This window comes from Phaenicophaeus curvirostris, chromosome 7 (genome assembly GCF_032191515.1).
Source record: "Phaenicophaeus curvirostris isolate KB17595 chromosome 7, BPBGC_Pcur_1.0, whole genome shotgun sequence".
In the NCBI taxonomy this organism is placed as follows: domain Eukaryota; kingdom Metazoa; phylum Chordata; class Aves; order Cuculiformes; family Cuculidae; genus Phaenicophaeus; species Phaenicophaeus curvirostris.
In genome coordinates, this window is record NC_091398.1 from 13,589,898 (window position 1) to 13,611,062 (window position 21,165).

General features: G+C 41.2%; 1 protein-coding gene across 1 annotated transcript in view; it reads left to right on the forward strand.

Annotated features, from left to right (window-relative positions):
• The first annotated feature begins 4,543 nt into the window (after window positions 1-4,543).
• CARF (calcium responsive transcription factor) overlaps window positions 4,544-21,165 on the forward strand; it is a 36,754-nt gene continuing 20,132 nt past the window's right edge. Inside the window, exons 1-8 of the mRNA XM_069860843.1 lie at window positions 4,544-4,685; window positions 5,604-5,825; window positions 6,607-6,727; window positions 9,598-9,727; window positions 11,288-11,372; window positions 17,499-17,688; window positions 19,926-20,046; window positions 20,972-21,115. Of these exons, the coding sequence (XP_069716944.1) occupies window positions 4,575-4,685; window positions 5,604-5,825; window positions 6,607-6,727; window positions 9,598-9,727; window positions 11,288-11,372; window positions 17,499-17,688; window positions 19,926-20,046; window positions 20,972-21,115 (1,124 nt within the window). The 5' untranslated portion in view covers window positions 4,544-4,574. The remainder of the gene's footprint in view (window positions 4,686-5,603; window positions 5,826-6,606; window positions 6,728-9,597; window positions 9,728-11,287; window positions 11,373-17,498; window positions 17,689-19,925; window positions 20,047-20,971; window positions 21,116-21,165) is intronic.

Here is a 21,165-nt window from a genome sequence, read left to right on the forward strand (position 1 = left end):
GAGAAGAAGCTGAGGGGAGATCTTATTGCTCTCTACAACTACCTGAAAGGAAAAAAGGTGGTTGTAGAGAGGAGAGTGCTGGCCTCTTCTTCCAAGTGGCAGGTGATAGGAAGAGAGGGAATGGCCTCCCCAGGAGAGGTGCAGATTAGACATTAGGAAAAATTTCGACACTGAAAGGGTTTTCAGGCACTGGCAGAGGCTGCCCAGGGAAGTGGTGGAGTCACCATCCCTGGAGGTATTTAAAGGACGGGTAGATGAACAGCTTACAGGTATGATTTATTAGTGGACAGGTAGAGTTGGACTTGATGATCTCAAAGGTCCTTTCCAACCTAGTGATTCTATGATTGTGTGATTTGAGGATATTGCTGTCCCTTGATTTCCTCCCTGTTATGTTTTGCTGTAATTTGTGCCCTTCGTAGGGTAGAGAAGTGTCATCAGAGGCAGTGCTTAATTGTTCCAAGCTCTGAAGCATTTAATGGAAAACCCAAAAAAGATTGTTGGTGAGGCATTCAGCTGTTTGTATTTCCTGTCAAGAAGTATAAAACCAGAATGGGGACTATTCCTATCAGAAGTGCTGAAAACGTGAATTCACACAGTCAGGCTTTGACTTACGTTTTTTTTTTGGGGGGGGGGGGTTGTTTTTTTTGTTAAGGAGTATGCACTGAGAACTTGAAACTTGAAAAATGTAAGAGAATTCCCTCCTTCCTGTATGAACAGAGTACTTCTAGGTGGAATGTGCATATTATCACAATTGACTTATCTGGTTTTTACAGTTTGAATTTCTTCTCTTGACTAAAATTTTGCAATATTGATTCAGTGTTGAAATAATTAGCTCTGGGATTTTGAAAGGCAATGCTCCCCTTTGGGATCTAGCTGCGTGTTGTGTTCACAAGGGGGCTTCTTAACTGAGGGAAGGCAGAAGCAAGCACTGATATGAGACCTTAAAGTTATGTTAGTCTAGAGCTGGTCTATTTTTAGGGACTGCTGCTTGTAGTTGGTAGGTATAGGTATTCCCTTGGAACACAGAAGCAGAGGCAAGAAAGTAGGGAAATCTAATGCTCTGCCTTAAGGCGGAGTGGAGATGTGGTCAGTGGTGGGATTTTAAAGTAATGCTGGTTTGACTTTTCTGTCAGTGTCTTTAAAAGTTTATATATTAAGAATCAGTATGTGGGTTTCTGGATTAGAGGAGATTGCAGCTGTTAGGATGGGGGCTCACCTCAGAGTAGGCATTGAAATCCTGTTCCTGTTGAGAGCACTTGATGTTATACAAGTTGTGTCTGTGGATGACAGTCAGTAAGAAACCTAGCGCTGCAAGAAGTGACCCTGGCTTTGGCACTTGTGTTATCACAGGAGCTCTTGATGGCTAAATATATTGAGATCTGACTGCCTTTTGTGTCTTGCTACTTGAACTATCAGTCCACTGGAGGTGAATCACTGGGGGCAGTGTGTAGGCTGGATTGCAGTGCATGTTCACCTGTTGAAGATCCTGTCGGTAAGACCCTGTATAAAATGCTTGCGATGATTATCGTGGTTTGCCTGTGCTAGCAGTTTCTGTGGTTGTTTGCTCTCTTTGTAGAGATAGCAATAGCCAGAGATTTCCCCTTATTTTGAGTAAAGTGCTTCCCAAATGGATGTAGGAAGCAGTCTTAGGGCATTAAAGCACACTGATGCTTGAGTTGGAAATGCCTGTGGAGTGGTGGGCTTTATGGGGAGTAGCCTGCAGAGTGGTTTGGGTGGAGCTGCATTAAGGTTAAATCTGAATGAAGCGTGGGGAGCTGCCTGTTTGATGTGTACACTGAAGGTACAACTGTTGTTCCCCTTTTTTCACTGGCATTACATTCCCAGATTTCTCCTTCAACCTGCTGTTAAATGTGGGATACAATGATGTTACATTGGAAATTTTGTGGCACTTATGTGTAAGAGTTTCTGAAAACCAGAGACATTTGTATGCCATTTTGTGGTTTAACCCCAGCTGGCAACTGCACACTCCTTCCCTGTGATGAGATGGGGGAGGAGAATTGAAAAAAAGTGAAACTTGAGGGCTGAGATACAGACAGTTTAACAGGACAGAAAAAGAAGGAAGAGGAAAAAACAGAATATGCGGAAGAAGAGATGTAAAATGCAGTTGCTCACCACTCGGTGGCCAATGCACAGACCGTCCCTGAGGAGTGATCCAGCACCTGCCCAACCACCCCACACTCCAAATTGTGTACTGAGCATGATGCCACACTGTGTGGAGAATCCCTTTGGTCAGCTGGGGTCAACTGATGGGGCTGTGTCCCCTCCCAGCTTCTTGTGCACCTTCTTGCCAGTAAAGGTTGGGAAACTGAGAAGTCTGTGACTTAGTGTAAGCACTATTTAGAACCAACTAAAACCACTAGTGTGTTATCAACATTATTGTCATACTAAATCCAAAACATAGTACTATAACAGTTACTGGGGGTAAAATTAACATCCCCACCAACACCAGGACATTTATTTACTCCTTTGTGACAAAGTGTTCACACAGATATCGGTGTACAGGACTTAACTGTCTTCTTTGGGGAGTTTGTTAGCAATGTTTAAACAGCTATAAAATTTCTTATCTATGTATGTACTTTTAAGTATCCATACAAGTATAGTCATTGAGACAAAAAAGAAAATCTTTTGTTTCGGGTTGCACAGCACTTATGTCAATGAAACTTGGATGGTTAAACCGTGACGTTCGTTGTCTGGAGTGATGTGCGTGCCGGTGGTTTGGCTGGATTAGAACAGTGATTAGACAAAGTCACAGGGCAAAAATGTAGCAAGGGCATTTTTTAAACACAAAGATAAAACTTCAGATGATCCTGGGCTGCCTATGAGAGGAAGCTGCATGAATATCTCTGTATATTTACCCCACTGCTGTCATTTTTTCCCTGAGCTTTATTATTAACCAGTGTTAGATACAGGATATTGTGCTACTCGTGCAGTTGGTCTGTCACAATACAGCCATCCTTGTGTTCTGTAGTCAGGTTCCAGCACATTCAGGGTACGTGCCATCAATATCTCTGGAACAAACTTCTTCAGAATTAAATGTGCCACTTGGACAAAACTGACTTAGATTTACATCTTTTTACTAAGGGGGAATGGTTGAGTGATGGTGAAATCTAGTTCTCTTGTCTTTTTTCATTTGCTCCTAGCATGCTTCAGACATTTTAACTGAAACATCTCATAATTGTTCTCAGATACAAAGCTACAAAATATTTGTAAACACAAGGTAACTTCATTTGGAATTTGGAGTGTCGTCACTTGAAAATTGAATGGAAAAATAAATCTGCTTTAGATTTAAGTATTTAGTATATTGAGCGTATGAGCAGCTTAACGTCACAACGTTGTTTGTATCAGCAGGATGCTTTATTCAGCTTCAGAAGCCAAGGAGGTGTGGATTTACTTTGCCTGTGGTGCTTTATGTCTTTGCAAAACAAAAAAAAATTGTGCTTCCAAGGTTGTATGGTTGTTTTCAAGTGACTCTTGCTTTTTATGTTCTCCTTACTAAAGCTGTAAGTGGTTGAAATTACACAGCCAAGAAGGTCCATCTCAAGGAATTTACTATGTGGTGTGGTGAAGAAGATAAATCTGATCGAGGTCATGTGCTAATATAACGCTGCCTATTTTTAAGATTAATACTGAAGAGGAAAATCCTGAACACCTTTCCCATTCCCTCATCCCAAACTGCAGGAATTGAGTTTTCTTCTGTTCAGTTTGGCGTATTATGTGTGTAGTCTAGTATGTATGTACTCTTGTAACATAGGGGCCCAGTTAGTTTGTCATGTTGTCTCATTGCTTATGAATGTTTGGGATTGGTCACTGCTTTAAAGGGTGTGTACTGTCTAGGTGAAAGCCTTATCCTGTGGATGTGGTAATTCGCTGTCCGATAGTCTCTGTTAGCTTGAAGGTTTATAGTGCGCAGCTGAGCTCCTTGAAGTACTTTTCTTTGCAATAGGAGGTGGATCTGTATTTTCGTCTTTCATCATATGATTAATGCCAAATTTTGGTTTTGATATCTGTTGGTTTTCCTGCCCAAAGCTTACTTCTTTAGACTAACAACAGTAATGTAATTTCGTCTATATGTAGTCTTATAACCTTTTAAAACAAAGGTAATTTGCTTCAAGGTGGCTGCATGCCATAGCTGGGTAATGCATAAACCTTGATTATGGAAGTAGATGACTTATTTTTGTAAAGCAGTACTGGCATATCTTTAAATATCATGTGTTCTCTAGATGTGTATGTTTGTTAGTGGAGTGCTTGTGAACATACTCGTGATTTTCATCTAAGTATTTGTGGTTTGTATCTGCGTGCGCAATGACAAGTCAAGCAAATTGTCCTTTACAAGATGCCAAATTAAGCTCCTGGAGCAACACTGAAATTTTTTCTGCAGTAAGTGATAACAAGACAAGGATTTCTTGAGGCCTTTGCTGTTAGCTTGCAACAGCATTAGAACTTGTGAGACTAAATTTGTAGGACCAAAGAAACCCCTGCAGCATTGTCTTAGTTGAGGCTAATGTATGGAAGGTTGAAATAAACTTTTGTTAACTTTTTCAGGTCATTTTGTAATGGAAGAAAATGGAGCTGACCATGACATTGCTATGCAAGGATCCAATGATTTGTTCATAGGTGACTGCAATACTGCAGGAGAGTCAGAAACAAGTGATCGCGTTTTGCAGGTAAGCTATGAATGTCCTGTCTTGATAGACACTTTCTTTACATCCTATCTGATGATTTTACAGTGTGATATTTCATCAGTGTGTGTTTTTCTTGCCTTTATAGTGGCAAGAAAAAAAGTCTTCTCAAAAAGTACAGAAGTTTCTTCCCTTGGGTTCATGTTACTTTCAGCTTTGAACTGATGAATATCAAGATGTAATAGTGATAGTAATTATATTAATAGCTCCTGTTACAGTGCTGAAAAAAACCCCATGTTTTACTGTGTTAACAAAATCGTCTTATTAAAGAATATTTGATGACTTGCCTTGGAGTAGAAGGGGTTAAAACCACTTGAGGTCAAATAGCTTAGTGACCAAACGTGTGAAATAAGAAGCCAGAGACACAGGTCAAAGAGATTTCTCTGCGTGAATGTTCTGCAGATTACTTCAGCTAATATAAACTAACATTCAGGTAGTGATTTAGAGGTGTGCTTATGGTCTCTGCACAATGTCTTTAACACATTTAACACTAGTGCCTTTTACTTGTTGCTGCTTTTCTGGTGTAGTTTATAGTAGACACTTTCAGTACAGGAGGCTTATACCTGCAGAATTTTTGAGAAGGTTGTTTGGCCCATGTCTGATTTTTGTATACAATTTAGAAACATTTTTCCCCACCAGAGATTTCCTTTCTGCTTAGGAGAAAGAGTTTTTTTCTAGGAAGCAGAAATATGAATACATTTTTCAGCACAGAAATGGAAAACAAAAATAGAGTTGCTAGTGTTGGCTAGTAGTCTCTTAATCAGAAGGACAAGAGCTCTTTTTGAATGTACAATACAGCACACCAGGTTTAACTGTTCTTTCCTTTCTTTGTTTTTTTTTTTTTTTAAATAGAAATTGCTACTCAAGATTAAAGTTCGTTTTACTGGTTTTCCTCTGTGAAAGCATCTAACCTGCATGGATTCCAGGGATCCATTGTTTGGACAGAGTGACTCTCCTGCAGCCTTGCCCATTGCAATACGCCTCTCGGGCAGCTCTCCGACCTCAGCTGCCCCAGCGCGGCCGCCCCAGTCGCAGCCTCACTCTGCAGAGGAATTCTACCTGATAGACCAAACTGGGCAGCATCTCTATGATCTGCAGCCCCTAGGAGGGCCCAGTGCACACATGGTGAGTGTGTCTGAGACAGAGCAGCAGGGCATTCAGACCAAGGAGCTCTCTGAAGAACTTTTTCAGGTGGTGCTTGTTTGTTGTGGCAATGGCTGATTAAGGCTTTGTCTCTAGTAACAAGTGAAACTTTTCAGTGGTTCAGTTCACAAATCCTGTCTCCAGCCGTTACTCGTTTTATTAAAGAACTTATGTCTTTTCTCATTATCAAGCCTGGTTTTTATATTCCCTTGTTAAGTCCCTTTGTGGGTTTTCGGGGAAGAAGTGGAACATTAGCAATAAGCTAATTCATTATGTCTCTTCCTCCCTCCCCTCCCCCCCAGTTAATTTGCTTAAAGCATCACTTTGTAATTCTTAACACTTCTTTTGTAAAAAGGTAACTCTCTCATCTGGCACCAAAAGACACCTCACCCATTTAAAGTATAATAAATCAGTAACAAGATGATATTTTATGTTATTCAGGATTTTATAACTTGGTGGAACAAGTCCTTGGTAATTAGGTTTGTGATAGCTTTAGTAATAGTGGTGGTTGGTTGGTTAGTAAGGCTGATTTTTTGGGTTCCCCCCACCTCCCCGCCTCCTTTAATCAATTAAAGGGCTATTTTAAAAGAGGGAAAGTAATTTTAAGAAAATGACAGTAAATAGGCTGTTTCCTTGTTATGTGAAATCAAGTTAATTTACAGGCCCTAATTCCAACCAAAATATTTTTATTTTCTGGTAATTAACAAATAATGATCACCATACAAACTACTGCTGTTTATGTTTTTGTGTGATTGCCTTACAGATGATCGTTGCAAGCCAGTCAGAAAATGGACAGGTGCTGCACGTCATTCCTTCTGCCCAGGCAGGAATGGCCCAAGTGATTATTCCTCAAGGTCAGCTTCTGGATGTGACCAGCATGCAGGGTGAGTTTAGCCTATGGGACTTGGGGGGTGTGTTCCTGTGACTAGGTATATCCTGCATGATCTTTTTTTAAGCTCCTTGTGTGTATGTGTTTCCTTTCCTTGGTTAGTTGTAACCAAAAATACAAACTTACTGAATTTGCTTTCTGATTATGCATCTGGCACCCCATACATCATGTTTTCTGTTGGACAAAAGCCTTATGAAAGCCTTATGCTATTATGCTCACTTTATCTATTCAATGGATAAATAGAGATATCAAGCACAAAGCTGCTTCTTGCCTTATTTACCGTTAATAAGGACATTTGTACCAAGTCAGCCAGGTGTACTGTCAGCTTTGAATTTCCACTGTCTGTTTACTTAATTCTCAGTGAACTAGTTAATTCATGTAATGCAGGTAGAAATAGAATTGTTTGGGTCTGTTCCAGAGGCCACTGGTAGAGATGCATCTTTTGTGAAGTCAAGAATGAAGCACCTTGTTAGAAATTCAGTTCCCAATGAAGGAAATCAGATGTAACTTTCACTTCATTGCTGAGTTTTTTCTTTCAGTGTGTCAACTGTCACATTTTAAGTGGGTGGTGAGATGCGCAACTAGAAGTGCAAATTTTAAGCTTTCCTCTAGAAATCTGAAAGCATTGATTATTTATCTGCAAACCTTGCTGGGTGGCAAAATTCTACGTACTTTACATTCACAGAAAAAGACAGAGAACTAGCTTGTCACATTTTGATAAATGCTCCGAGGTTTTTCAAACTGTTCATGCGTTTTCTATATAAAATTCTCAAAATCTGAGCACTAGTTAAGTGGCCCTGTGGAATGAGACCTCAGGGGTAAAACTAGAGTCCTGATACTGGGCGAATAGGAAAAAGAGTTGGGATTCAAGTCATGCTCCAGCCTTTTTCACTTACAGTTGGAATATGGATTTGCAACCTTACACTGAAAGGTTTGCTCCTACCCTAATCCCCCTCCCCTCCCTCTCTCCCTGCTCTTGCAGGGTTAAACCCACCTTTGGTTAGGTTACGTTGTAGTCTTCAGTGACTGAGCCTTCAGTTACTAAAGAATTGCTGCTACTTTTTGTAGTCAATAAGTTGCAATGCTGAATAGTACTTTTATATTCCTGTTTTTCATCCTACAAGGGGCTCTCTGTTTGCATAAAGCTCAGTTTCACCGTATTTGAATATATGTTCTGCAACAGTGCTACAGGGTGTTTTTTCGTTGTGATTTTTTTTTTTTCCTAGAGACTTACTGTGCAAAAGACTTTCATAGAATCATAGAATAACCAGGTTGGAAGAGACCCGCCGGATCATCGAGTCCAACCGTTCCTATCAAACACTAAACCATTCCCCTTAGCACCTCGTCCACCTGTGCCTTAAACACCTCCAGGGGAGGTGACTCAACCACCTCCCTGGGCAGCCTCTGCCAGTGCCCAATGACCCTTGCTGTGAAAAATTTTTTCCTGATGGCCAGCCTAAATCTCCCCTGGCAGAGCTTGAGGCCATTCCCTCTTGTCCTGTCCCCTGTCACTTGGGAGAAGAGGCCAGCACCCTCCTTTCAGGTAGTTGTAGAGAGCAATGAGGTCTCCCCTCAGCCTCCTCTTCTCCAGGCTAAACAACCCCAGCTCTCTCAGCCGCTCCTCATAAGGCCTGTTCTCCAGCCCCTTCACCAGCTTTGTTGCTCTTCTCTGGACTCTCTCCAGAGCCTCAACATCCTTCTTGTGGTGAGGGTCTCAGAACTGAACACAGGATTCAAGGAGCGGTCTCACCAGTGCCAAGTACAGAGGTAGAATAACATTCCTGGACCTGCTGCCCAGGCCGTTTCTGATACAAGCCAAGACGCCATTGGCCTTCTTGGCCACCTGGGCCACTGCTGGCTCATGTTCAGTCACTGTCAACCAACACCCCCAGGTCCTTCTCCTCCAGGCAGCTTTCCAGCCAGACTTCTCCTAGTCGGTAGCACTGCAAGACAGTTAGGAAGGCTTGTTGGTGCTTTACTATGGAGATTAAAGGGGAAGGAGAATGGACTGTCAGCCTTTGAGTTTCACTTGCCTTCGTGTGGTGGTAATACATGAAATGGCACAAACTTCAGAGTAGTCCATAGTGTTTTAAGGGCACGTCTGGCTAGAGGGAACCTGTGCTCCAACCTCTGAGCCAGAGTGGTGTTGCTCTGAGGTGCACGCTTACGAATCTTCTGGCACCACCTTTTTAGTGGATTGATTTCTGTACTGAGTCTATAGCTCTCAGGATAGGGGGAAAGAAGCTTTTGTAGTCGAAGGGCAAAAATCCCTCCTATTTCTCTTTGTTGAGACCAAAGTGTCAAATATCTGTTTTCAGTTTTCCATTATTTTTTAGTTTAACTATACTTGCAGGCTTCAGTCAAACAATATTTTCTGTCTTATGGATTGCTTCCCCCTGCTACCAAGAAAGGCTAAAACATTTGTTCTAACACCATGTCAGATTGAATTACAATAGGCATGTTTTTTTTCTTGTTTAGGTGTTCTTTTCTAAGTGCAATGCAGTATTGTTATCTCCTTTTTATCTTATTTTAAAAGCCAGTGTGTGATTTGCAGTTGAACAAAATGGTTATGCAATCCTATATAGATTTGTGGAAATGTAAAGTCTTTACAAGTTATTCTGATTATTTAGCAGTCGCATGATTACCAAAGTCCTTGAGTACAAACAACCTTATCAGGTGTATCTTCATACGTGTGCCTGGAGTTTGGGTATTGATTCACAAATCTTAAACTATTTTTATCATCTAGAAATCTGATCTCTTATGTCAAAGTACTTGCTTTTCCAACACGCAGACTTTAATCATAGTTTGTCATTTCCCCATTCTGAGTTCAGTTATTGACCAGGAGGACATTTTATTTTTGCAAAGATGTTTCAGAAGAGAAGTGTGCTGACGGGAACTTGCAGACTGTGGCGGTGGCTGCTGTAGCAGACAGTGCGAGCAGCTATATTCTACATCCACAGGCATCTCTTACCGTATCAAAAAAACCAGCCACCAGGTAGGTCGGGAGTTGAAAGGTTGAACAATCATTTTAATCCACTGTTTGTACTGCCTTTTTACTTGCAGTTTGTTTTTGCAGTGACTATCACAAAATTACCATAGAATAGAGGTGATGAACCCCTTAGTATTAGTGAGTAATGTGTAGGTAACTGTGTTTGCAGGCAGTTTTTTATGTGCCAGAGCAGCGGAAAAAGCACTTAAAGTACCTATATTCCAGAGGGATTCGAATATATTCTGACCAGAGCAATAGGTGGGCATTTAAAGTAGCACAGTGCAAATTACTCAAATTACTCCAAATAAACACTGATACTGCCAACCAAGAGCAGAAAGTGATCCAGTGAAGGAACTGCAGGGAATGTTGGAGTCTGAGGGAACAGAGAGTTTCTTGTATGATTATATTAAAGCCTACATAAACCATCCTCCCACAAGAATGGTTGATTGTAGATACTTATTTTTTAGATAGGGATTGCAAGAGTTGGCTTTACAAGGAGAGCTTAATATTTGTTCTTTGGATAACTTCTTCAGCTTCCTTTGATAAACTATGAGACAGTAGCTGCTGATGGTGTGTTTCGGTGGAACATGTAGGCAGGCAGATTGGTTAGCAAAGCTTCTAAAATTAAAATAGTTATTATGTTTTTCTCTCTTGATATCTATCTGATTCTGTCCCTGTGCTAGGTCATGCCAACTATTTTAATTCCTGAACACTCTGGGATTCTTTTTTGCTAAAAAGAACAAACACCAAAAAACCTGAACAAATAAAAAAACCCAACAAAACAGCCAAAAGAAAAACCCAAACCCAGCATTTGTTCTGCGGACTGCAGGCTGGCTTTGCCTTGGTTTATGTTGTTTTAAAGTTGAGACATGAAAGGCATTAGATAATCTCACTACAGCGCAAATTATATATTCGGAAACAGATGAAGTGAAGAGAAACAGTTTGTGAATGGATTTTGCGAACAGTCTGTACATGTTAGAAAAATAATCCTGAAAAGGAGACACATTTGCATGGACAGAAGGAAATGCACTTGAGTCTTGCAATAATAAACATTGAGTAAGCATTTTTATCTGCACCAGGATGTAAGGAATGGAGAAACTAGATACTTAAAATACTTGTTGGAGCTGGTTTTTGGTGATTTAAAATATCCTAAACTTTGCAGTGTTTAACAAGTGTTTGATATTGGTTTTAATCTTTAGCAGTCTAACATCAGTCTGTGTAAGAAAATTATCAAGAAAATCACATGGTCTCATTCATCATGTTTTGTCTATTGTTGTCACACAACCATACAGAGAATAACGAATGCTCAGAGGTCTTCTTCAGTATAGAAAACAGTGGGGTTTTTAGCTGCTTATATTTACTGTGAATTATTTTACAAATTAATATGGGGATGATGAACCTCAGGTTCTTAAGGCAAGTTGATATAGTATCTGTAGTTTGATCACAAGCTGTAGGGTTACACGTAGTGCACTGATTTGATATGTTACCTTCAGTTCAGACTAAATTGTTGCTTTCCTGGATGTCTGTATGGACTTTTGCTATATATTTTTTTTTATTATTTCTCAGGGTGGTGGAAGATTCATTTCCCATCCCTCTCCAGCCGTTGCCACCAAATACACCTGCCTGGGCGCACCGTCTCAGGAACTGTGAGGTGGGGTGAAAAGCAGTATGAATTGATGTTTTATCATTTAGATCTAAGATATTGATCCTATTCCATGAAGGAATAATGTTCGTAGTTGTGGAAGTTATGTTCAAGGTTCCTGGTATTATGAATGCTAGCACGTTTCAACACATAAAATGCTATAGAATTCCTTCCTTTTTTGGGAATACTAGAATAACTGACCATCAACGGCTCCTGAAGCAGAAAATATGCTTCTGAAATCTCGATGCCATGCAGCAGTGGGAAGAGATGCTGATCCACACTTTGTGTGCTGCGTTAGAGTTTGCTGTTGTGAACTACAGTGCAAGCTTTGCTGTCTTCTGCTCAGCAAACTGGTTTTGTTGCCCTTAGTGATCCATTAATTAAAGAATAAAAATTGCTTTTGGGTGGGCTAAGTCTGCAACTGTTTGTATCAGTTTATGTTGTTACTTAGAAATCAAAATCCATGTGACTCACTAGGGCCCAGTCTGGGACTTAAACATAAGCATTAAGGTGCTCTGTTTACTAAGGATTTCTATTGTAGGTATTCTTACAGGTTTTTGTGGGTCTTGGTTTGTGGTTTGGTTGGAGGTTTTTTTTTGTTCCAGCTTACTTACCTGTGGTTGCTTTCTCTGTTCTGGTTTTATTCCCTGTTATGGCTTTTGACTTAAACAGAACTCTATTAATTCGTATATTGTTCGTATATTGTTAGATGTCTGCAGAACTGTCCTGCTGACTGAGGTGGAATCAACAGCTAGAATGCATCGTAAATCACTTAAAAAGAAGGAAGGGGAGATGAGTGATCACCTACCCATTCCTCCTGCTAGCAAACTCTTCCTGATAGATATTTATTTTATTTTCTCTCAATACTTCTTTACAGCAAAACTCATTCTCTGTCCAGCTGCTTCACCTCTTTAGAGGTGAATCTCCCTACCGTTTGAGGTTATTCCTATCAATGTGGCCACTGATACCTGGAAATTGCAGCTGCAGGGACTTAGAAATGGAATTTCTTTCTCTATCCACTTAGAAATAATTTTTAAATTAACTAAATACTTTACTCTATTCCTCTTCGTTATATGCTTTGTGTTTCATATAAATGGTGTTGTCCACTGTTACATCAACTTAAACATTAGGTGGTCAGAAAATTAATATCACTAATGCTTCCATGGTGGAGATACTGTTTGAACAGAATAAATGAGTCACTTAATTCACGTGACCAGTTGGTTGTTAAAGTCTAGTAAGATGTGTAACCTCTGTTTCTATGTTTTTAGCACTAATTGGCACATACTTTCCTGTCTTAACATTGATGCAACTTACTGACTCATTTATTACTGGTTTAATTTTTTTAGGAGGACTTGTACTGTGGTCTGTTTGGTCTATCTGAATCTATTACAAGAAATTACACCTGCTGTGTTTAAAATTCATAAAAAGAGCATTTAAAGAAGAGTTCTTATTTTTAAGGAACAGGAAATAAAAATCCTCTCCGTTTGAAGATGTTCTGAGGGTATAAACATCTGCCTCTGCTGTTCAGCCCAACCATTGCTTGTATGCCTTAGTCCTCCCTGTTGCTTTAAAAACAAAAAACATTTTGTTGCTGTTCTCCCTGCAGAGTCAGCTCATCCAAGGAGAAGGAACCCAAATGCTCTTTCTCGTTGGGCGTTACCAGCAGAGTTGCTTTGCTGAGTTTCTCAGCTACACAGTTCAGTCCACTGGAGGCTGTTAGGATGTGTGCGCTTATTCATGGGCACAGGCTGGAGACAATGGGATTTTGAGATGTCATTGATCTTTCAGGTGTGACTTATCTTGCAGAATGTTTTGTTACCAGTAACAGGCTAGAAGAGTCCAACGGGAATTTGAAGATCTAGTAGAGGTGCAGATAAATGTGGCAACTCACAATTCCACCCTTCTGCCAGAGTAGGAACAAACAGCGTGTGCATTATACAGAAGATGCCAGCAGGTGAGGTCATGGCAGAGCCTTAGTGCATCCTGCAAATTGTATGTACCTGGGAGTTGGCCAAGACTGAGCTCCAAAGGGCAGTGACTCCTTTGGCAGTTAGTACTGCAGGCACACAGAGCAATAAAAGCTGCAGCTGTCCAAAATTAGCACTGAGCTCTGTGTTTGGTGTTGATTCCCAGGCTGCCTTGAAATGTTCAGCTTATGCTTACTGTGGCTAAACAGTGTAATGCTTCCGGGATCCTGTTAGTTGAGTCGAGGAAAACTACAGTCTTGATATGTGTAGTTTGGTGTAAGCTTTTATGGATGCTTGCTGAGGTGAGACCAGAGGAGAGAGAAGGAATTGCTCCTTTTTTTTGGCTTGAAGCTTGGCTGGAGTTTAAGGGTTGGAAACTATTAGATTAGTTCAGGGTAATTGTGTTAATAACTTTTTTAAATTTAAAATCTAGTTTTTATCTCCTGTAACCTACTTAGTTTTCAGTGGTCTGATTGCAATATGTTTCCAGCATATACCAGCATATACCAGCATACTGAAATAGAATGTAATTAAAAACTGCATTAATTCATCAACTGTACAAAGCTAAGTTTCTTTAATTGGTGGGGCAGATGGTCTCATTTGTCCATAGTTCCTACTTGGAAGCTCCTAGAAGGCAGGGATCCTATGTGCTATGTTATTTTCTTCTCCTCCTCTCACACCACTGATCTATGTTGTGTAGAAGAAAACCCAGAATAGGAGACAGTTCCTTAACTGTTATCGCTACTGTTCTGTCCTAACAGCTCTATCAGTTTTCTCTCACCTCCCTAGAGTAAGGTCAGTGGCCTATTTATAGTGACAGGTATAAGATGTGGAAAGAAAAATGCCGGCCACATGGTATTCACTGTGTGGAATAGTACTGTAATCCCTCTCGCACAAGAGAGCATCACAGGTTTCTGTAAGGAATCAAAGAATCATAGAATCACAGAATGGTTTGAGTTGGAAGGGACCTTAAAGATAATCTAATTCCAACCCCCCTGCCATGGTCAGAGGCACCTCTCACCAGACTGAGTGCTCAAGGCCCCATCCAGCCTGGCCTTGAACACCTCCAGGGGTGGGGCAGCCACAGCTTCCCTGGGCAACCTGGGCCAGTGCCTCACCACCCTCTCTGTGAAGAAGACTACATGTAGTCTAAATCGTCCCCTCTCCAATTTAAAGCCATTCCCCCATGTCCTGTCAGTATGTGCCTTTGTAAAAAAGTCCCTCCCCAGCTTCCTTGTATGGTACTTCTCGGGCTGCTTTGTTTCTGAATTTTTCAAACTAAGTTTTGGACGGAAATGTTACTTATGATTTCTGGCTAAACCATTGTCAGCTTCTGTTTCTCACCACAGCTGTGCGAGTGCCGCCTACGTAGACTTTCTTGACTGCTGGAGCAGGGTGCTTTCAGTGCAGTGAGCTGCTGAGTTGTAAGCACCTGGTGTCTCAGAATGACTCATGCAACATAACTCTCTGCTTTTGGGCTTGTGTTAGCAGCAACACTGTGTTGGCCCAGTTAATTCACAATGTGTTCGTTAGTTCTTTGTTGACTTCTGGTCTTGCTAACCACAGACATTCTGTTTTTCTTAGGCAACTATGAGGCAGGTTTTATGCAGATGTCACTGAAGTTTTTATGTGATAATAAGCTTAGAGAGGCACTGTTGCTGCTTTTGTTGTCAGTATTATTTAAACATCTGACTGTTCTGTCACTGAAGGAGGAAAAATAGATCCATCAGACTTTAATACCTGCATACCATGAATTTGTGCTATAGGCATGCTGTAAGGCTGAGGTGGCCATCTGCTCTGGGTGTTATTTCCAGCTGCTTGATCAGCCTGGTCCTGAGCTGCACGCGAACAGAAGCGAGCATGGCATTCTGAATTCAGATGGCAAGCTCTTCTCTGTCCCAGTGCTTTCACTGCCTGCTGACTGGCCCTGGTAGACAAGCACTGAATCAGCAGTGATGGCTCTGAGTAGCTGAACAGCTGTCACAGGGGATATTCTGAAGTCAGCAAGATGTTTGTGGGATATTGGGTGATTTTTCTGGTTTGTTGAGTTTTTGATTTTTATTTTTTTTTTTAACTTTGAGTCAGGTTAAATGCATTTTTTTCTACAGCTGCCCACGGCTTAGCAGAGTTTATTGAAACCATCATGAGTTTGCAAATGCAAATCTGGTGCATCATGTTTCTGTGTTGAGTATCATAGAGTCTTAGAACCGCTTGGTTGGAAGAGACCTTTGAGATCATCAAGTCCAACCGTACCTGTCCACTACTAAATCATATCCATAAGCACTTTATCTACATGTCTTTTAAATACCTTCCTGTGCAGCCTCTGCCAGTGCCCAGTAGCACTTTCAGTGGAGAAATTTTTCCTAATGTCCAATCTGAACCTCCCCTGGTGCAGCTTGAGGCCATTCCCTCTCATCCTACTGTCTGTCAGCTGGGAGAAGAGACCAACACCCACCTCACTACAACCTCCTTTCAGGTAGCTGTAGACAGTGATAAGGTCTCCCCTCAGCCTCCTCTCCAGGCTAAACAAACTCAGCTCTCTCAGACACTCCTCCTAAGACTTGTGCTCCGGCCTCTTCACCAGCTTCATTGCCCTTCTCTGGACACGCTCCAGGCCCTCAATGTCCTTCTTGTAGTGAGTGGCCCAAAACTGAACACAGGATTCGAGGTGCAGCCTCACTGATGCTGTGTACAGGGGGACAATCACTCCCCTGGTCCTGCTGGCTGTGCCGTTTCTGATACAAGCTGAGGTGCTATTGGTGTTCTTGGCCCCCTGGGCCACTGCTGGCTCATGTTCAGCTGCTGTCGACCAACACCCCCAGGTCCTTCTCTGCCAGGCACCTTTCCAGCCCCTCCTGCCCTAGCCTGTAGCGCTGCACAGGGTTGTTGTGTCTCAGGTGCAGGACTCGGCACTTGGCCTTGTTGAACCTCATCCCGTTGGTCACCGCCCATTGATCCAGCTTGTTCAGATCCCTTTGCAGAGCCTCCTGACCCTCCAGCAGATCCACACTTCCACTCAGCTTAGTGCCATCTGCAAACTTACTGAGTCTACACTCAATCCCCTCATCCAGGTCATTGATAAAGATATTGAACAGAACTGGACCCAGCACCGAGCCCTGGGGAACTCCACTTGTGACTGGCCTCCAGCTGGATTTAACTCCATTTACCACGACTCTTTGGGTCTGGCCATCCATCCAGCTTTTACCCAATGGAGGGTGCGCCTGTCCAGGCCAATGGCAGCCAGTTTCTCAAGCAGAATACTGTGAGAAATGGTGTCACAGGCTTTACAGAAGTCCAAGTGCACTACATCCACAGACTTTCCTTTGTCCACTAAGTGGGTAACGTTGTCATAGAAGGAGATCAGGTTAGTTTGGCAGGACCTGCCTTTCATAAACCCATGTTGACTGGGCCTGATCACCTGGTTGTCTTGCATGTGCTGTGTGATAGCACTCAAGGTGACCTGCTCCATGCCCTTCCCTGGCACTGAGGTCACACTGACAGGCCTGGAGTTCCCTGGATCCTCCCTCTGGCCCTTCTTGTAAATGGGCATAATGTTTTCCAGCTTCCAGTCAAGTGGAACTTCCCCAGTCAGCCAGGACTGCTGGCAGATGAAAAAGAGCGCCTTGAAGGCTGGGAGATGTATTACCTGAGACATTGAATTCAGAGTTAGCACACTGAGTGTGCGGGTGAGGCTGTTGCTGGTGGTACAAGCAGGCATATTTTGCTCCAGCTCAGTGCCCGGCGTGTGTCAAAGATGCATAGATATTTTCAGTGCTTCTCTGTTGGAGTCAAGTGAAAATGTTCACCAAGGGCGAATTTGTCTAGGAGGTGACTGCATCTGAAGTATGTGTGGGGGAAACTACAGGAGTGAAGATCTCCTGTGGAAATCAGAGTTGGCAATAACTCTAATCTTTCCAGGGGTTCTTAGTGTACTTAGGGTCTTGGAGGGCTGACAAACTCCTGGCTTTGGTGGGGACTGCTCTGGTGTTAGATCCTACGGTGAATCTATTTGTGAGAATACTAGCGGGGGGGAAAAAAAACACAAAATGCCAAAAATCTGAGTCTGTGTCCTCACCTGCCAGAGTCCCTGACTGCTTTTGTTTTCTTGTGTAATGTTCAGCAGTCAGCTGGGTGAATAATCCTATTATTTCACCTCCTTTCCATGCAGAAAATTGGGGACTCGTACCGCGGCTATTGTGTGAGCGAGACAGAATTAGAGAGTGTTCTAACGCTACACAAGCAGCAGACACAAAGTGTGTGGGGGACACGCCAGTCTCCAAGCCCAGCCAAACCCGCCACACGGTTGATGTGGAAATCTCAGTATGTCCCATATGATGGGATCCCCTTTGTCAATGCAGGTAACTAACTTTTCTTTTAATAACTACTTCAAAAATTTCAACATCAGTTGCCAAATGGCCATAAAGAAGGATTTTTTTATGGTGTTCTTTAGTGTAGATAAAATCAAGGCACAAACATAAAAAAAGAGCAGCTTGAATGATGGAGTCTGAAGGAACTTGTTTCCCTAAAACCACAGGCTTATGTTTCATTGTGATTAATTCCTTTCATTCTTTATAAATAAATTAGCTAAGTACCATTTGTGGATGTTTCTATGATGAGACCTTGAGACAGAGGTTCTGTCTGGTCCATCAGGACATAAAGCTCTCATAAGGGTAAGAGCTTCTTCAAGCATTCTTCCCTAACCTGGAGATACTTTGAAGAGATTGCTCCAAAGAAGCCCATAAACTACTCAAATGGCACCCTTTAAAAAATTAAATACATTTACAAAGCAAAATACACCTCAGCAGGCAGGTTTGTTTTGTATTTTTTTTTAACGTGTGCAGACTTCATAGGTTGGTAATTACATACTTAGCTCATGTAGTGCATATATGTAGTTACTAAAAGTTCATTCAGATATGAAATGAACAGGTTTTAATTGCTACATAGAGAACGTGAATGACTTTTTTTTTTTTTCACAAAGTACACAAGACATCTTTAATTTCCTGTAAGATTGGCCTGATACATGGGTTCCCTACAGTAAGATATTTAGAGTAAAAACACGTGTAGATTTTTTTTTTTGTTTAAAATGTTGTAGATTAATAGAGACTCAGATAATTAAGTTGCAATATTTTTTGCTTTGCATAGATGCTCGAACGGATGTTATGTATATTTCTAATGGTTGTCTTTCCAATATGTTTAGGTTTAGTTCATAACTCCTCTATGAATTTCATTAAAATCCTTTTCACTTGTAGAGCAGAGACTGTAAATATGATTTACTAACTGCAGTTTAAATCCAAATTAACAGAATTCTAAACTATGCAGAACAAAAGTATTGTTCTCGAGGAATTTATCTATTCTGCATAAGTGGGACCTTCCGTAAGTGGAATACCTTCCCCGCTGTGCTTCAGCTGTGGGGAAAATACAGAGAAGCTGAGTCACTCCTTATAATGTAAAACATGTACTATTCATCACAATCTTGTCATTTTTAGTAAGAATTTTGAATAGTTGATACCATTGTATAATGAAAGCCCAATCAAATTGCTTTTGAGATTCATATTAGCAAGGACTAGTTTAAAGTTAAGTATTTTCAATCCTAGAACTTCAAGTTTTAGATTGTAAGTTTGTTTTTAAAAAAGAAGCAAGATATGTTTGTAAGACATAATTATCTTTTAAATTTTATATTTCTTTATTTGCATTGATTCTGTTTTAATTTCATTTTCTGTGGTTTTTTTTTTTAATGTCTCACTCTAAGGCGATAAACCATTGGGTGTCTTATGGAAGCACATTATGTGGCTGTTGTGATACTTTAAAAGGTTTTGGTTCTATCACTTGTGGTATTGGCAGCTCCTTGCCAGCATACTAGAGTATGTAAATTACAAATAAAAGATAACTAATCTAGATAACTAAACATGACGTGGGAGAAATTTGAGTGAAGTTCCTTTCTTGACCACTTTAATGCTATGCCTGTCAGCCTTTTAGTTAGAGACCTGACTGGAAGAAGTCACTTACTGCAAGTTTAGAGCTAAGCAATGTTCGTTTAAGTCTGTCTGGTTTTATGTGGGTGTGTCACACTGAAACAGTGGGGTTTAGCAGATAAAATAGGTCAGACTTGCAAGTAAGAATTTGCGGCACAATGTGATCTTAAGTATTGATTTAACACAGGAGGCTGGAAATAGCTGCTGACCTTTGATTTCAGCTGTGGATTTTCTCAGTTATTTTGCGAGTTCTGCTTCTCTTATGTTTATTACCAGTATGGTGCTCCTTTGGTAACTTGCAAGGCTGCTCATCTTGTGAAGTGTTGCTGTTCACCTGGGCAGAGTCCAATATTGTGCCTTCATATATGTTGCAGGAGTTTTGTGAGGTGTAATAAATTTTGGAAATGCTTTGAAAATGCTCTCTGTTCCTTACATGCTGTGAGGGAAGCATTTACACTGTATTTGAGTGCTTGCTACACTTAAGTGTGTTCTGCCTTCTGAAGAGTCTAATGGTGAACAGAAATAACTGTTTTGAAACTCTTATCTTTTTTGTAGTTACTGTTTTACTGAAATGGCTTCGTTGGTTGCTTGAATCAATAGAGTGCGTTGCTTTCTGTTCCTAGGAAGCAGAGCCATTGTAATGGAGTGCCAGTATGGGCCAAGGAGGAAGGGGCTCCAGCCCAAAAAAGCTGGTGAGCCAGAAAACACCTCTGGTCATCTGTACAAAGCCACTTGTCCAGCAAGGTAAGAATTGTGTCTGAAGCTGGAAGAGCTACTCAGCATCCTAAGAAAGTGTTCTTTCTGTGAGCCTTGACAGACAGAGCAGTGCTTGAGGGTGACAGGTGATATGTGCTGTAGCTCTTAGCTTTGTCTCCTTGATAACTTGAGATTGATACTCATTTAGGGGGAAGAAGGAAATGCTGTCCTGTTAAACTGAATAAGGCTGAGATTTGATAGTTCGCCTGGATGCAAAGTAGTAGTACATCAATATGTGAAGTACAAGTTCATTCTGTTCTTGAGCATTAGTTATGTTAGTTATTAGTTTTGGTGTCTGTTACTGTCCATTTTCCATCCTAAAACTTTGCTGTCTTATTTGTTGTTTTCCCTTCAGGCTTTTAATTGCCCTCATATCAGTCAGTCATCCTAATTTAGCAGATGTCCTGTTTGCTGAAGGAGTTACAATTCTTTTTATTCACTGGGTTCTTTCTCCTTATTCAACACTAATCGATTTTTAACCTGTCCTTGAGCATCTTCCTGGGTGCTTGTTCAGTTCTTACTGAACTAAGTGTGTTTTCCTGGACAGTTGCAGCTAGATGTGTATGTGCTCAATTCTGGCTTCATGCTGGGTAACCTACAGTCTGTTCAGCAATGGTGTTGTGCTTTTACCATACTGAGGGACAGAGGATTTTTACTGACTTGCAAAATCTGGCTGAGTGGCTTCCAGACTGGAACAGTGTGTCTATCTTATCATCTGCATCTGTCTCTGTTGCTATCCCCTTAAGAGTTCTACAGTTCTCTTAGAAACTCCTCGGCCCCAGCAACTCTCTGCTTGAACTTCTTCTATGCTAGTACCTGATACAAAGTAGATGAGGTTTTTGCCTTCCCCCCCTGAGGGCAAGGTGTACTCAAGGAGAATTTTTTTTTTTCTATTCCCCCTGCCCCGTGGAAGGATCTATATTAAAAAGGTTCAAAAGTTTCCGGAATACAGAGTTCCTACTGACCCTAAAATTGACAAGAAAATCATAAGAATGGAGCAGGAGAAAGCATTCAACTTGCTGAAGAAGAATTTGATAGAGGCTGGCGGTGTCCTCAGGTGAAACTTCCACTTTTTTCTTTTTTCTTGGCAAATGAAGCAAGGAAGAG